At 61.9% G+C, this 12,523-nt stretch overlaps 4 protein-coding genes across 7 annotated transcripts; 2 read left to right on the top strand and 2 right to left on the bottom strand.

The window, feature by feature from the left end:
* Window positions 1-323: 323 nt before the first annotated feature.
* Window positions 324-2,662, bottom strand: U2AF1L4 (U2 small nuclear RNA auxiliary factor 1 like 4). Of its 2 annotated transcripts, XM_029065325.2 has the most exons (8): window positions 2,482-2,655; window positions 2,232-2,319; window positions 2,035-2,101; window positions 1,866-1,915; window positions 1,673-1,771; window positions 903-1,036; window positions 695-790; window positions 324-557 (listed from the first exon to the last, which is right to left on the bottom strand). In XM_029065325.2, exons 1-8 carry the CDS (start codon window positions 2,523-2,525, stop codon window positions 464-466), a joined length of 672 nt encoding a protein of 223 aa, XP_028921158.1. In that variant the 5' UTR covers window positions 2,526-2,655; the 3' UTR covers window positions 324-463. The 2 variants fall into 2 exon arrangements, with proteins under 2 accessions (XP_028921158.1, XP_028921160.1); XM_029065327.2 differs by lacking the exon at window positions 1,673-1,771 and having other exon boundaries at window positions 2,482-2,662.
* Window positions 2,663-2,902: 240 nt separating this feature from the next.
* On the top strand, window positions 2,903-4,791 carry PSENEN (presenilin enhancer, gamma-secretase subunit). Its single transcript, XM_029065352.2, has 3 exons — window positions 2,903-3,063; window positions 3,531-3,635; window positions 4,012-4,791. Exons 1-3 carry the CDS (start codon window positions 3,003-3,005, stop codon window positions 4,149-4,151), a joined length of 306 nt encoding a protein of 101 aa, XP_028921185.1. The 5' UTR covers window positions 2,903-3,002; the 3' UTR covers window positions 4,152-4,791.
* A 1,928-nt stretch (window positions 4,792-6,719) lies between these two features.
* LIN37 (lin-37 DREAM MuvB core complex component) lies at window positions 6,720-9,075 on the top strand. Of its 3 annotated transcripts, none has more exons than XM_029065319.2 (9): window positions 6,720-7,043; window positions 7,185-7,260; window positions 7,381-7,431; window positions 7,666-7,695; window positions 7,810-7,895; window positions 8,071-8,237; window positions 8,352-8,489; window positions 8,662-8,735; window positions 8,909-9,075. In XM_029065319.2, the coding sequence occupies exons 2-9, from the start codon at window positions 7,193-7,195 to the stop codon at window positions 8,988-8,990; spliced, it is 696 nt and encodes a 231-aa protein (XP_028921152.1). In that variant the 5' UTR covers window positions 6,720-7,043; window positions 7,185-7,192; the 3' UTR covers window positions 8,991-9,075. The 3 variants fall into 3 exon arrangements, with proteins under 3 accessions (XP_028921152.1, XP_028921151.1, XP_028921153.1); XM_029065318.2 differs by having other exon boundaries at window positions 6,722-7,062; XM_029065320.2 differs by lacking the exon at window positions 8,352-8,489 and having other exon boundaries at window positions 6,722-7,062.
* A 10-nt stretch (window positions 9,076-9,085) lies between these two features.
* HSPB6 (heat shock protein family B (small) member 6) lies at window positions 9,086-10,150 on the bottom strand. The gene is made up of 3 exons (XM_029065332.2): window positions 9,828-10,150; window positions 9,605-9,712; window positions 9,086-9,440 (listed from the first exon to the last, which is right to left on the bottom strand). Exons 1-3 carry the CDS (start codon window positions 10,032-10,034, stop codon window positions 9,255-9,257), a joined length of 501 nt encoding a protein of 166 aa, XP_028921165.1. The 5' UTR covers window positions 10,035-10,150; the 3' UTR covers window positions 9,086-9,254.
* Between the last annotated feature and the right edge of the window lie 2,373 nt (window positions 10,151-12,523).

Genomic DNA, 12,523 nt, shown 5'->3' with positions numbered 1-12,523 from the left:
CCCGGGCCCTGCCGGAGTCCCAAGCAGCACGGTCTCTCAGCCCCCCGGCCCCTGCTGCAAACCAAGCAGCCCCGGTCCCTCCCTCCTCCAGCTGCTGGGATCCGAGCAGAGCCGTCCCCTTCTCCCTCCCCTTACCGCTCCACACGCGCCCCCGTGGGAGCCAGGAGAGCCGGTCCCCCCTCCCCTCACCTGTCTCAATCGCCGCTGTCGCAGCCCCCGCCCCTTCCCCTTCCTGTCGGGCTAGTCGGCCCCGGGGGAGTGTTTAGCTGGCGACCGCGGCTGGGCCGCACGCCTCCCCCACCCCATCACACAGGCTCCCAGGCTTGCGAAGAGGAAGCTTTATTGGCGGAGAGGTGAGGGGAGGGGGTTGGAGGGGCTCGTGGATTTCTCCTCCTCCCCAAGCTGGGTTCTCACTGCCCCACGGCTAGGGGGAGGATGGTCGGAGCCGGCGGCGGGGGCGGTCTCAGAAGCGTCCGTGCCGGTGGTCCGGGGAGCGCCTCCGCTTCCTCTCCCGAGGACGGTGTCCGGCCTGCGGCCTGGGCGGCGGAGACAGGCCCCTGCGGGGGGAAGCGGGAGGGAGTGGGGGGTCGGGAGGCCGCACAAGGGAAGGCGCGGGGAGGCGGGGGGGGGGGGGGGGGGGGCGCTGCCGACACGGGGGAGCGGGGGCCCCGGCCGATACGGGGAGGTGAACAACCTGTGTCGGCGACCTCGCCCGTACAGCTGCCGCCGGAGGTCCCGCGATATGGGTCGCAGGTGCATGAAGTTACAGAAGCCACCACGGGTGCACTCCCTGGGGAGGGGAGAAACGGAGAGGAGACATGGGTGTCTTTATCTTCTTCCCTTCCCTCCCCCCCCACCAACTTCCCTCCCTCTCTTCTCTCTCCCCGGAACCCGTGGCTCACCCCATCTCATACTGCCGGCAGCACGACTCTCGGAAGTCGGTCACGGGGGACAGCTCGGCCTGCACGGCCTGCCCGTTGAACCAGCGGTTGTTGAGCTCACTGACGGCCCGTTCTGCATCCTCCTCCCGCCGAAACTGCAGGCACGAGTGGGGCGCCCGGGTCATAATAATGGTATTTATTAAGTGCTTATTACGTGCCAGGCACTGTACCAATCACTGGGGCAGATACAAGGCAAGCGGGATGGGCACAGTGCCCGTCCTATATGGGGCTCACAGTCTATGTGGAATTTAATACCCATTTTACCGAGGAGGACACTCAGGCCCGGAGCAGCTAAGTGAACTGCCCAGGGTCACACAACAGGCAAGCGACAGGGCCAGGATTAGAATCAAGGGCCTCTGATTCCCATCCCCACACTCTATCCACTAGGTCACGCTCCAACACAGGGGTAGAAGGGGGCTCTCAGGAGTGTTGGATGGTACATGCTGGGTTATTAGGGGAGAGTCGGGGCGTGGGATGGCCCCTGCTGGGTCACTGGAGGTGAAGGACTCAGGCAAGTGGCATGTTTCAAACCTAATCATAAAGGGGGGCGTCCAGGGAACTCAAACCTCAAGTGTCCTGGCATCCCTGGGGAATGCAGGGTCCTGGGTTGGGCGGGTTGAGAATGAGCTGGGAATAGGTGGGTGGGTGGGGAGGGACGTTCCTCAGGGGCTGAGGGTCTTTCAGCCCTGGGGCTTCGGGGACAGACCCGAGAGGGCTTGAGAACACAACACCTTCACGTAGACGTTGCCCACTAGGTGGTCCCCCAGGTTGTCACACACGTTCATCTCCTCAATCTCCCCATACTTCTCCTGCAGCTCAGTGAACACCTCCTGGTGGGAGGGGGAGGGTGTCAGGAGACCCCCCCCACTGTCTATCCAACCCATTCCCCCGCCCGACCTCCCTCTGCCCTTCCCTCTTCCCAACCTCAAAGAAGCTGTCGTAATGCTCTTGCACCTCCACGTCGCTGACATGGCCTGGAAGGGACAGATGAGAGGAGAAATGGGGGGAGACTGTTAAGACGGGGGCGGGGGAGCACGGGTCCCTCCTTCCCCCCTCCCTCCCTCCCTCCATCCCTCCCTTCCCTTGCTCTCACAGTGGGAACCGTCTGCCGTCTGCGCCGTGTTCTGCGGGTTGCGATAGAGGTTGAGTAGGACGATGGTCTGGGGGTAAAACGGAGGCGTCACCTTGCGGAGAAGCAAGGATGCCAACCCCGAGAGAGGCCCGCGGAGGGGGGTTTCGGGGGCGCCGGGGGCGGGGGAGGACCCCCCCACCCCCACAGCCGGGCCTCACCTGGCTAAAAGTGGGCTTATTGTGGAGTCGGGAGCACCGGTCCCCGTGCCGGCAGGCCCCGATCTTAAAGTAAAAAGAGCAGTTAACCCTGGAAAAGGTTCAAAAACACGAGTGAAACCGCGGCCCCCGCCCCTCGACCTCATCAGCCCCGCCCCCACAACCTCCTCGGCCCCGCCCCCCACCCGGCCCCTTCCCAGTCTCACCGCCCTCCCGCTCCCCTCGCCCTCCCCCGCCTCTCCCCCAGACTCACTTATCCTTTTCGGTGCCGAAAATCGAGGCTAAATACTCGGCCATTTTCACCCGCCGCCGAAGCCTCTGGCTCTCCCTCTCTCTCCGCTCCCGTCGCCACTTCCGGTTTATCACACGGTCCTTCGGGACTCCCCCCCAGAGCACCCTGGGAGTTGTAGTCCCGCGCCGTCGCCCCCGGCCCCCCCCCCCCCGAGGCTCGGCCTGCGGGGGGTCGGAGGGAAAGCCGAACCCTCGCCCGCGCCCGGGGGGGGCCGCCTTGCCTTCGGCGGGGCGACGAGACCTCCGGAAGCCAGAACCGGCAGCGATCTCCCGCGTGCGGGCCCGGGGCTGCCCCCGCGGGAGGACTACAAGTCCCAGAACGCCTTGCGGCTCCGACAGCCTGAACGGGAGGGCGGGGCGGGAAGGGGGAAGCGAGGGGGGGGGCGGGGGCGGGGCATGTCGCGACTGGGCCGGGGCCGCGCCGCGACCCTTTGAGCGTTGACGTCCGGGTTCCTCGTCTGTCTTTACACCCGCGGCCCGAGGATGAATCTGGAGCGGGTCTCCAACGAGGAGAAACTTAATCTCTGCCGGAAATACTACCTGGGTAGGGGCGAGGGAGGCCCGGGCGGCCTCCTACCGTAATTATCATTAAGGGGGCGCGAGGCGCGGCCGGGGGGCACGGGGTCGAGCTCCTCAGCTGGGCTCCTCAATCCGTGATCGCTGCCCCGTCTCCCAAGCGGGACAGGGACTGCGTCCGATTTGCGCATATTGTATCTTATCTACCCCAGCGTTTAGGACAGTGCTGGGCACATGTTCATTCATGCAACCGTATTTAGTGAGCGCTTACTAAGTGCAGAGCACTGTACTAAGCGCTTGGAATGTACGGTTCGGCAACAGTTAGAGCCAATCCTAGTAAGCGCTTGGACTGTACAGGTGGGCAACAGCTAGAGACAATCCCTGTCCAATGACGGGCTCCCAGGCTAAACGAAGTAAGCGCTCAGCGAGTCCCCCAGTTGCAGTAGTAACAATAATGATTGTTGTGGTTATAATGGCCTCTTCTCGACTCCTCAGGCGGCTTTGCCCTCCTGCCCTTCCTCTGGCTGGTCAACGTTTTCTGGTTCTTCAGAGAGGCCTTCCTGGCCCCGGCCTACTCGGAGCAGGGACAGATCAAGAGCTGTGCGTCGCGTGGGAATTCGGCCCGAGGGCAGGGGCGCGGGAGGTGCAAGGGGAGGGGAGAGGAGGGGAGACCACCCTACCCTTCCCTGGGGGGAGGAAAGTACGATACTCGGGGGGTGGGGCCCCCAAGAACATGGTCCTGTGTCGGGGGAGGGGAGGAGAGTCCGGTACTTGGGGAAGGACACTCGGGACGGGGAGGGGAGGAAGGAGAATTGGGTTTTCTCCACCCTGGGAGAAGAAGGGAGAAGTGCGTAGGGCCGTGGGGGCGGGGTGACCATCCCCACGGGGAGGTAGAGTGGGGGAACGTTGCTCCGATGGTGATACTTTCTCTGGTCTGCCCTGAGCTGCTCTCTCTGCCCTTCCTTGCTCCCTTCAGATGTGCAGCGGTCAGCAGTCGGGCTCCTGTTCTGGCTGGTGGTGTTGACCGCTTGGATCACCGTATTCCAGACACATCGTGCACAGTGGGGAGAGGTTGGGGACTACCTCTCCTTCACCATCCCCCTGGGGCTGCCTTGACCCCCCTCCCACACAACCCCTGGGCCAGCTTCTCTCCTCCACCTTTCCGTGTCCCCCCCACCCCCCGACCCCGTCCCGGCATCCCTTGAACACGCACTCAGATCCCCGAAGGGAAAGGCAGACTTTGCCTGGATGGAGCAGACAGCCCCTCCCTGACCCCCCCAGCCCATGAGACTGCAATAAAGAACACCGCTGGCCTCGGCTCCAAGCGTCCCGGCCTTGAAAGGACTGGAGGGGAGGGGAGCCAGGATGAGGTGGGTATGCAGCAATCCCCCAAATTCCCAAAAGGGCAGGGAATGCGCCTGTAGCCCAGGGCTGCAGCATTGGAGCCCTGGTCTGGATCCAGTGGCGAGGCCCTGGCCCTGGAAAGCCAGAGAACTGGCTTCTAGGCCTAGTTCTCCCTACTGGGGCTGGCCCAAGACAATTTCTGCCCGAATCCCACCCAAGGCATTCTGCATAGACTGTGAGCCCGCTGGGTAGGGACTGTCTCTAATGGTTGCTGAATTGTACTTTCCAAGTGCTTAATACAGTGCTGTGCACACAGTAAGTGCTTAATAAATATGATTGAATGAAGGAATGAACAGGGCCCAGGCAGAACTACAGAAAAATAAAAATATCTGGCTAATGGGGACGGCAAAGACTGCAGTGGTCTCTCGTGCTGCTGGATTGTAGTGCCTGGGACACTTTGGCCATCAGTGTGTTTTGCATGTAAAACATTTTCATGTGTTCTTGGCCATGTGCTGGACCCCAGCCCTCTTGCTTGCTCATACTCCCAGTCCAGGCAGGGATGAGAGAATGTGAGTGGCCCTGGGAAAGCTGTCGACACTAGGCTTATAATAATTATAGTATTTGTTAAGTGCCTACTGTGTGTCAAGTGCGGTACTAAACGCTGGGATAGATCAGCGTTTGAGAAGCAGTGTGGCCTAGTGGGTAGAGTACGGGCCTGGGAGTCCGGAGGACCTAGGTTCTAATCCTAGCTCTGCCACTTGTCTGCTGTGTGACCTTGTGCAAGTCACTTCACTTCTCTGGGCCTCAGTTCTCCTATCTGTAAAATGAGGATTGATCCCATGTGGTACAGGGATTATGTCCAACCTGATTAATTTGTACCCATCTCAGTGCCTAGAACAGTAGTTGGCACATAATAAGTGCTTAACAAGTACCATAATTATTATTAAAGTGACTTGTATAAGGTCACACTGATGGTGAGGGACAAGTGTGGAATTAGAGCCCAGGTCCTCTGAATCCCAAACTTTTTTTAAAAAATTTTCTTCAATGGTATTTGTTAAGTGCCTACTATGTTCCAGGCACTATACTAAGAGCTGGCGTAGATACAAAATAATCAGGTTGGGTACAGTCCATGTCCCACGTGGGGCTCACAGTCAATCCCCATTTTACAGATGAGGTAAGTGAGGTGCAGTGACACAAAGCAAGGTCACCCGGAAGACAATAATAATGTTGGGATTTGTTAAGCGCTTACTATGTGCAGAGTTCTGTTCTAAGCGCTGGGGTAGACACAAGGGAATCAGGTTGTCCCACGTGGGACTCACAGTCTTAATCCCCATTTTACAGATGAGGGAACTGAGGCACAGAGAAGTTAAGTGACTTGCCCAAAGTCACACAGCTGACAAGTGGCAGAGCCGGGATTCGAACCCATGATTTCTGACTCTCAAGCCCAGGCTCTTTCCACTGACCCACGCTGCTTCTAATGGGGTGGAGTGGGGATTGGACCCACGCTGCTTCTCATGGGGTGGAGTGGGGATTGGAACCCAGGTCCTTCTGCCTCCCAGGCTGGTGCTCAATCCACCAGGCCACGCTGGTTCCCTAGTGCTAGTCTGCGTTCTTTGCACTAGGCTATGCTATTTCTCAGTTCGGCCACGCAGTCACTCTGACCCGCAGCACCAGGCCTGAGGCTCGTCCCCAACGAGAAGCAGCGTGGCTCAGTGGAAAAGAGCCTGGGCTTCGGAGTCAGAGGTCGGGAGTTTGACTCCCTGCTCTGCCACTTGTCAGCTGTGTGACTGTGGGCAAGTCACTTCTCTATGCCTCAGTGACCTCATCTGTAAAATGGGGATTAAGACTGTGAGCCTCGTGTGGGACAACCTGATTCCCCTGTGTCTACCCTAGCGCCTAGAACGGTGCTCTGCACATAGTAAGCGCTTAACAAATACCAACATTATTACTTAACTTCTCTGTGCCTCAGTTACCTCATCTGTAAAGTGGGGATTAAACTGTGAGCCTCACGTGGGACAACCTGATTACCCCGTATCTCCCCCAGCTGTTAGAACAGTGCTCTGCACATAGTAAGCGCTTAACAAATACCAACATCATTATTATTATTATTATTATTAACCCGTCGCTGAGCGCCCCGACCCCAAATGATTTCCCTCTCCCAGAAGACTACATGTCCCACGGGGCAATGCGCGTGCCTGTCAAACCCGGGGACTCTTCCCGCGGTACCGCTTCAGGAGTCGGGGGGGCGCTGCGGAGCACGGTCTTTCGTCTCCCACAACGCCTCGCGCGGGGGGGGGGCTCGAACTACAGTTCCCAGAGGGCGCCGCGCGGCTGGGTTTGGGCGGACGTTAGATGACTTCCGGAAAACGGCCTCGGAGGGCGGAGCAGCTCTGCTCGGGGCCTCTGATTTGTGGTTCCAGTTAATGGACGGCGACTGGAGCCAATAGGAACGAGGGGACGAGCCGGGCCGGGGGCTGTGGGGAACTGGCCAAGAATCAGGGAGTTTTCCCACCCGAGATCCCCGTCTGCCTTTCCCCTCGGGGACTGGAATGTTGCCCCGCGGGGAGACCGCCGCCCTCTTCTGGGGTCACCCCTGGACCTGAAAGACGACGTCAAGGCGCTCCATCGACCTGATCTGCCGCTGCTGCCATGTTCCCCGTGAAGGTGAAGGTGGAGAAAGCAGGTCGGTGGAGGGGAGGAGGTGGGGCGGGGCTGCTGCGGGCGGGGTCATGATGCCAACCGAGGCGCTCGTCACTTCACACCTTCCTCTCCCTCCCCCGGACCCCCGTCCTGCCCGCGGCCCAGAGCTGGAGATGACCAAAGCCCGGAGCCACCTGGACGCCGTGCTGCAGTGCCTGCTGGAGAAGAGCGACGTGGACCGGTGAGCGGGCAGGGGGCCGCGCTGGGATGGCATCAAGGGGGAGAGGGGAGGTAGGGGGTGCGGCCCTCCGGCGAGGTCGGCCTCGCCGGCCCCATTCCCCCCTCCCTCCCTCCCCACCAGGGAGCCACTGGAAGATGAAACCGGGAAGACACCCGCAGATGCCCACAGCAAGTGAGTTTCGGGGGCGTGTGGAGGGGATGGCGGGCCCGGTAGCCGGGGGTGGCCCGGGGCCGGCCGGAGCAACCCTCCCCACGCCCCGGCCCGCCGGGATCCCCCGTCGTTCCCGAGCGGGGGCGGAGGCAGGGAGGGGCCGGACCCGAAAGGAATCCCGCGTGTTCCCGCCTCCCCCCCCACCCCGGCTCGTCACCGAGACTGGAAAAAACTTGGCTCTGGTTTTCTTTGCAGGGAGATCTCCCCCTCGGCAGCCGGCAAACGGTAAATTGGAAGGACGGAGTTGCGGAGGCTGCTGATGGAGGCGGAGAGGGGAAGAGGGACGGGGCAGAGGAGTAGGGAGGGTTGGTACTCTGGGTCGGTCTCTCCTTCCCCTAGCCCTTCCGCCCGCCTCTCCCATCACCGGCGGAAGAAACGGAAAGAAATGGAGGAGGGTCTCCCCGAGGGGGGACAGCAGCGATCCAGTAAGTCCGGGAAGAGGCCGTTGGGTTTATGGGGGAGAGGGTGCGCCCACATCACCCCCTCCCGTCCCCGCTCTCCACACCGCCCTCCCCCCAACTGCTCAGACATACACACACACACCCCCCACACACACCCCCCACACACACCCCCCTCACACACACCCCCCTTCTGCTCTAGACACCTATGTCATCAAGTTGTTCGACCGCAGCGTGGACCTAGCCCAGTTCGGCGAGAACACCCCCCTCTATCCCATCTGCCGCGCCTGGATGCGAAACAGCCCCACGGTGCGGGAGCGCGAGGCGTCCCCCAGCCCCCCGCTGCCCCTTCTGCCCGAGGACGAAGAGGTGCCGCCAAAAAGGGGGGAGACGGGGGAAGGGAGGGACGAGGGGGAAGGGAAATGGGGGGAGGGGGCGGAGTCGGCCCCCACCCCCCTGACCCCCGGCCCCTTCCGTTCGCAGGGGGCCGAGGTGTTGAACGGGAGGAACCGGGATGTGTACAGCTTGCCCCCCCCCGCCGCCCCCTGCCCGGGGGGGGAGGTCTCCAGCCCCCGCATCCCTTCTCCCCTGCAGCCAGAGGCCCAGGGGGCCCCAGACGCGGTAACCCCCGCGAGGGCGACCGACGAGAAGGCTGGGGGCGGGGGAGGATGCGGGGGCTGGGGGGAAGAGGCCGGGAAGGGTTGCTTTAAGGCCACAAGGAGAAGGGTCCCGCCGGCGGGGGGCGGGGGAGGGGGGCACTTCCGTGATCTTCGTTTCCCGTCCCCCCGACCAGACTCCGGAGTCGGACCCTTCCATGTCCGCCCTCATCCACCGCAACATGGAGCGCTGGAGAATGGTCCGCCAGAGGTCTGTGACACACCTACTCCTCCCCTTTTGGCTCCAAGCCGTCCTTCCAGCTGATCACAGCAGCCCCCTCCCACCCCCTTGGGCCCTCCCCTCGTTCCCCCCCCCCCCCGTCTGCCCCTCCGCTCCCTTACCCGCCTCCCCACCCACCGGGCCTCTCTCCCTCCCTCCCCCAGGTGGAAGGAAGCATCCCAGAGGAACCAGCTTCGTTACGCGGACAGTATGAAGATTCTCCGGGACATGTACGAGCGGCAGTGACTGCTCCGCCCCCTCCCCCGCCGCCAATAAACTCGTTCCTCTCCCCCGGACCCGCCCCTGCGGGGGGAGAGGGAGACACGCCTCACACCTCGCCGTCTGCTCAACGCTTTATTGGGAGTCCTACGGGACAGATCGCCTGGCGGCGGGGGGCGGGGACAGCTCGCGGAACCCCAAACGGGGGAGGGGGTGTGGGGGCTGGGTCAGAACACCCCCCCCTTCCCCGCCGGCTGCCCAGAGGGCGAGGGGCAGCCCGGCCCAAACCCCCTAGGGGGGAGCGGGGGTGGTCCCTTGGGGGCTGGGGCTAGTGGTCCCCTGGGGGCTGGGGCTAGGGGCCCCCTCGATGGCCAGGATCCCTTCCGGGGAGAGGGCCGAAGTCACACGCGTGCCGTCCACGCCGGGGGGCAGACGATAGCGGCGGTGAAACTCCCGCCTGATGAAGCCGTGTTCGTCCTGGGGGGGCCAGGGAGGGAGGGAGGGGCTGAGGCCTTGCTCCCCTCCCTTATCCTAGGCCCGTTCTCTGGCTCACCCCAATCACCGCCTCCCTTGGCGCTGCCCCCCTCATCCCGTAACGGCTCCCTCCCTTCCTGCCCCCCCCCGCCGCCGCGGCCCGGTACCTGGCGCTCCTCGTGCCGCGCGTGCACCTCCACGTGCCCGTCGGCCACCTTGACGCTGATCTCCTCCGGGGAGAAGTGTTTGACGTCCAGCAGCACGGAGAAGTGGCCCTTGTGGTGGGGAGGGAGGGAGGGAAGGAAGGCGGAGGTTAGGGTACGGGGCTCGCGCGGCCGGGGGGCGCGGGGGCGTGGGAAGGGGGGGGTCCCGCGGGGCTCCCCATCAGACCTCGGTGGGGCCGGGTTCGGGGCGCAGCGCCACGCTGGGGGCCCGCAGGATGGTGGGGCCCAGCCCGGGGACGCCCAGGGCCGCCAGCTCGGCCTCCAGCAGCCCCTCCCCGAAACGCTGGTCGAAGAGGCGGGAGGGGACGGCCGGGCCCGGGGCGCCGAGCGGGCGGCGCAGCCACGACGGCTGGAGAGACACGGGCACGTCCATCGGGCCGCACGGAACGTCTGGCGGTCTCTCTCTGTCTGTCCCTCTCTCTGTCTGCCTGCCTGCCTGCCTGACACCCGGCCGGTCCTTTATAGTGCAAAGCCGCGCCCCGGGCCTGGCCCTTTAAACCGCCCCATCCCCCCGCAAACCCCCGCACACACACACATACAGAGCCCCCGCCAACCCCGCCCCGCTCGTCCCGGCTCCGATGCGGCCCCGGGTCCGGTTTCCCTCGGAGCCCGGATTAGCGGAGCCGAACGACGGGGCGGGGCTCAGGGCTCGGCCCCTCGGGGTCCAGCGGCCCCCAGCTCCCCCTTTCCCTCCCCTCTCCTCCCCTCTCCCCCCCCCCCCCCCCCGGAGGGGGCAGGTGCCCGGGCTGGGGGCGAAGAGCGGCCCGTTCCCCGCACCCCCGCCCCTGCCCGCGGGGAGCCGGCGGAGCTTGGAGGTCAGTGGTTAATTCTGCCTCCGTGACTCAGTGCCGGGGGGACCAAGGGGTCTGGCCCGAGCTGCCGGGGGCCGGACTGTCCTGTGACCGCAGGGCTGAGGGCCAGGGGTGCCGGGAACCGGCCTCTCCCCTGCTAATTGTCCTCAAAATAGCCTCCACCTGACCTAGCTGACTGGGGCGGGGGCGGTGGAGGGGGGGGCTGCGGAGGTTCCCCCCCAGATCCCGGGCCGACGGTCAAACAACCCCCCACCGCCGGCCCCCTTTCTCGGGAGGGCAGAGATCCACACCAATCTCTTCACCATCAGCACCAGCGAGGGCAGAACCGCAGGCAAGAGGACCCGCGGCATCCAGGACTGGGGCTAGGCTCAAGAAACACCTTCCCAGGGGCTGCGACTCCGAAGCCTCGCAGGAACGAGGAATCCACCGCCCCTCCACGGAGGGCCTGAGGGTGAGGCAGGAGGCCGATTGCTCCGGGCAAGAAAACAATCAATCCATCGATGGTATTGATTTGAGAGTTTACCGTGTAGAGAGCACTCTACTAAGCGCTTGGGTGAGTACACTACGACAGAGTTGGCAGACATCTTCCTTGCCCACACCGGAGGGAATCAGACTCAGCTGCTGGAGCCTCGCCCTCCAACCTTCCCAATCGTCTGCTCAATGACCGATGAGACCCGTGAAGGCCGAATAAAAAGATGTGATGAGGATGAAGAATTGTAACAAAACGGCCCAGGACGGGGGCTCAGCGAGCCGCCCTCCCCCAGCACGGCTCCTGGACCTCACTGACCCTGGGCATGCACAGCTGAGTCCCAAGGCACCGGGGCCACCCCTGCCCCTGGCGGGTGGGAGTTCCCGGGGTCCTGCTGGTTGGGCCATCGCCCACCCACCCCCGTGGTACTGAATGGGTAGCCGACCTCCAACAGAACGGACCCAGCGAGGCCAGCTAACCCTAGCTAACCTAGCTAACCCTAACCCCGGGGGGGGGGGCAGACCCCCAGGTAGGTTCCCCCCAGGGGCTGGAAAAAGATGGGGACTCTCCATCCATAGGACAGTTATTGACAGGGAGCATTAGGGTTTGGCCCTGGGCGGAAGGGGCTGGAGAAAAAGGGGTTCAGTCCATAGGCTTATCCTAACAAGAGGGGGCCCAGGGTAGAGGAATCCCTCCTTCCTCAGCTCATCCAAATATATGTATGAATGTATATATGGGTAAGTACTTATGCATGTGTATAGGTATGTATGGGTATGTATATGTTTATGGGTGATTATGGATACATATGTATGCTTGGAAATATATATACATGGACATATATATATATATAATGTGTTTGGGAGCTATGTGTGTATATAATAATTGTGGCATTTGCTAAGCACTTACTTTGTGCCAGGCACTGTACTAAGCGCTGGGGTGGATACAAGCCAATCAGATTGGACACAGTCCCTGTCCCACGTGGGACTCACTCTGTTGATCCTCATTTTACAGATGAGGGAACGGAGGCACAGAGAAGTGAAGTGACTTGCCCAGAGTACAAATCAGACAAGTGGCAGAGCCAGGATTAGAACCCATGACTTTCTGACTCCCAGGCCTGTGCTCTATCCACTATGCCATGCTTCTTCTCTTATACGGGGGAATGCATATGTGTATGTGTAAATATACATCAAAGTATCTGTGTTTGTGCAGGTAGTTAGACTGTGAGCTCCATGTGGGACAGGGTCTATGTCTGACCTAATTAGCTCAGACTTACCCAGTGCTTAGAACAGAGTTTGACACATAGTAAGTGCTGACCAAATAAGGTTTGTTTAAACTTTGTATCTATATGTGAGTGTGTATGTTGTGGGGGAATAGGTATTTGTGTGCATGTGGGCATGGATGGGTATGGGTGTAGTGTGTATGTACATGTATATGGGTGTGAGTGTGTGTGTGTGTGTGTGTGTGTGTTTATAAAGATGGAAAGAAAACAGGACTGGGAGCCAGGAGACCCAGATTTAAGTCTCAACTCTGCCAATGGCCTGCTGTATGACCTTTCCGTTCTATTTATTGCTATTGTTTTTG

This window comes from Ornithorhynchus anatinus, chromosome 5 (genome assembly GCF_004115215.2).
Source record: "Ornithorhynchus anatinus isolate Pmale09 chromosome 5, mOrnAna1.pri.v4, whole genome shotgun sequence".
Classification (NCBI taxonomy): domain Eukaryota; kingdom Metazoa; phylum Chordata; class Mammalia; order Monotremata; family Ornithorhynchidae; genus Ornithorhynchus; species Ornithorhynchus anatinus.
Note: the sequence above shows the minus strand (reverse complement) of the source record. Positions and strands in the feature narration are given on the sequence as shown.

Excerpts from the sequence above, each read along its gene's own strand:
- U2AF1L4 (XM_029065325.2), bottom strand. The coding sequence starts at position 2,525 with ATGGCCGAGTATTTAGCCTCGATTTTCGGCACCGAAAAGGATAA. Across the intron at positions 1,037-1,672 it reads TGGGCAACGTCTACGTGAAG|TTTCGGCGGGAGGAGGATGC; the intron begins GTGTTGTGTTCT and ends TCGTGCCTGCAG. Across the intron at positions 791-902 it reads TGCCGGCAGTATGAGATGGG|GGAGTGCACCCGTGGTGGCT; the intron begins GTGAGCCACGGG and ends TCCCCTCCCCAG.
- PSENEN (XM_029065352.2), top strand. The coding sequence starts at position 3,003 with ATGAATCTGGAGCGGGTCTCCAACGAGGAGAAACTTAATCTCTGCCGG. Across the intron at positions 3,064-3,530 it reads CTGCCGGAAATACTACCTGG|GCGGCTTTGCCCTCCTGCCC; the intron begins GTAGGGGCGAGG and ends TCGACTCCTCAG. Across the intron at positions 3,636-4,011 it reads GCAGGGACAGATCAAGAGCT|ATGTGCAGCGGTCAGCAGTC; the intron begins GTGCGTCGCGTG and ends TGCTCCCTTCAG.
- LIN37 (XM_029065318.2), top strand. The coding sequence starts at position 7,029 with ATGTTCCCCGTGAAGGTGAAGGTGGAGAAAGCAG. Across the intron at positions 8,238-8,351 it reads TTCTGCCCGAGGACGAAGAG|GGGGCCGAGGTGTTGAACGG; the intron begins GTGCCGCCAAAA and ends TTCCGTTCGCAG. Across the intron at positions 8,490-8,661 it reads CCCAGGGGGCCCCAGACGCG|ACTCCGGAGTCGGACCCTTC; the intron begins GTAACCCCCGCG and ends CCCCCCGACCAG.
- HSPB6 (XM_029065332.2), bottom strand. The coding sequence starts at position 10,034 with ATGGACGTGCCCGTGTCTCTCCAGCCGTCGTGGCTGCGCCGCCCGCTC. Across the intron at positions 9,713-9,827 it reads CCGAACCCGGCCCCACCGAG|GGCCACTTCTCCGTGCTGCT; the intron begins GTCTGATGGGGA and ends CCCCACCACAAG. Across the intron at positions 9,441-9,604 it reads CGCGGCACGAGGAGCGCCAG|GACGAACACGGCTTCATCAG; the intron begins GTACCGGGCCGC and ends TGGCCCCCCCAG.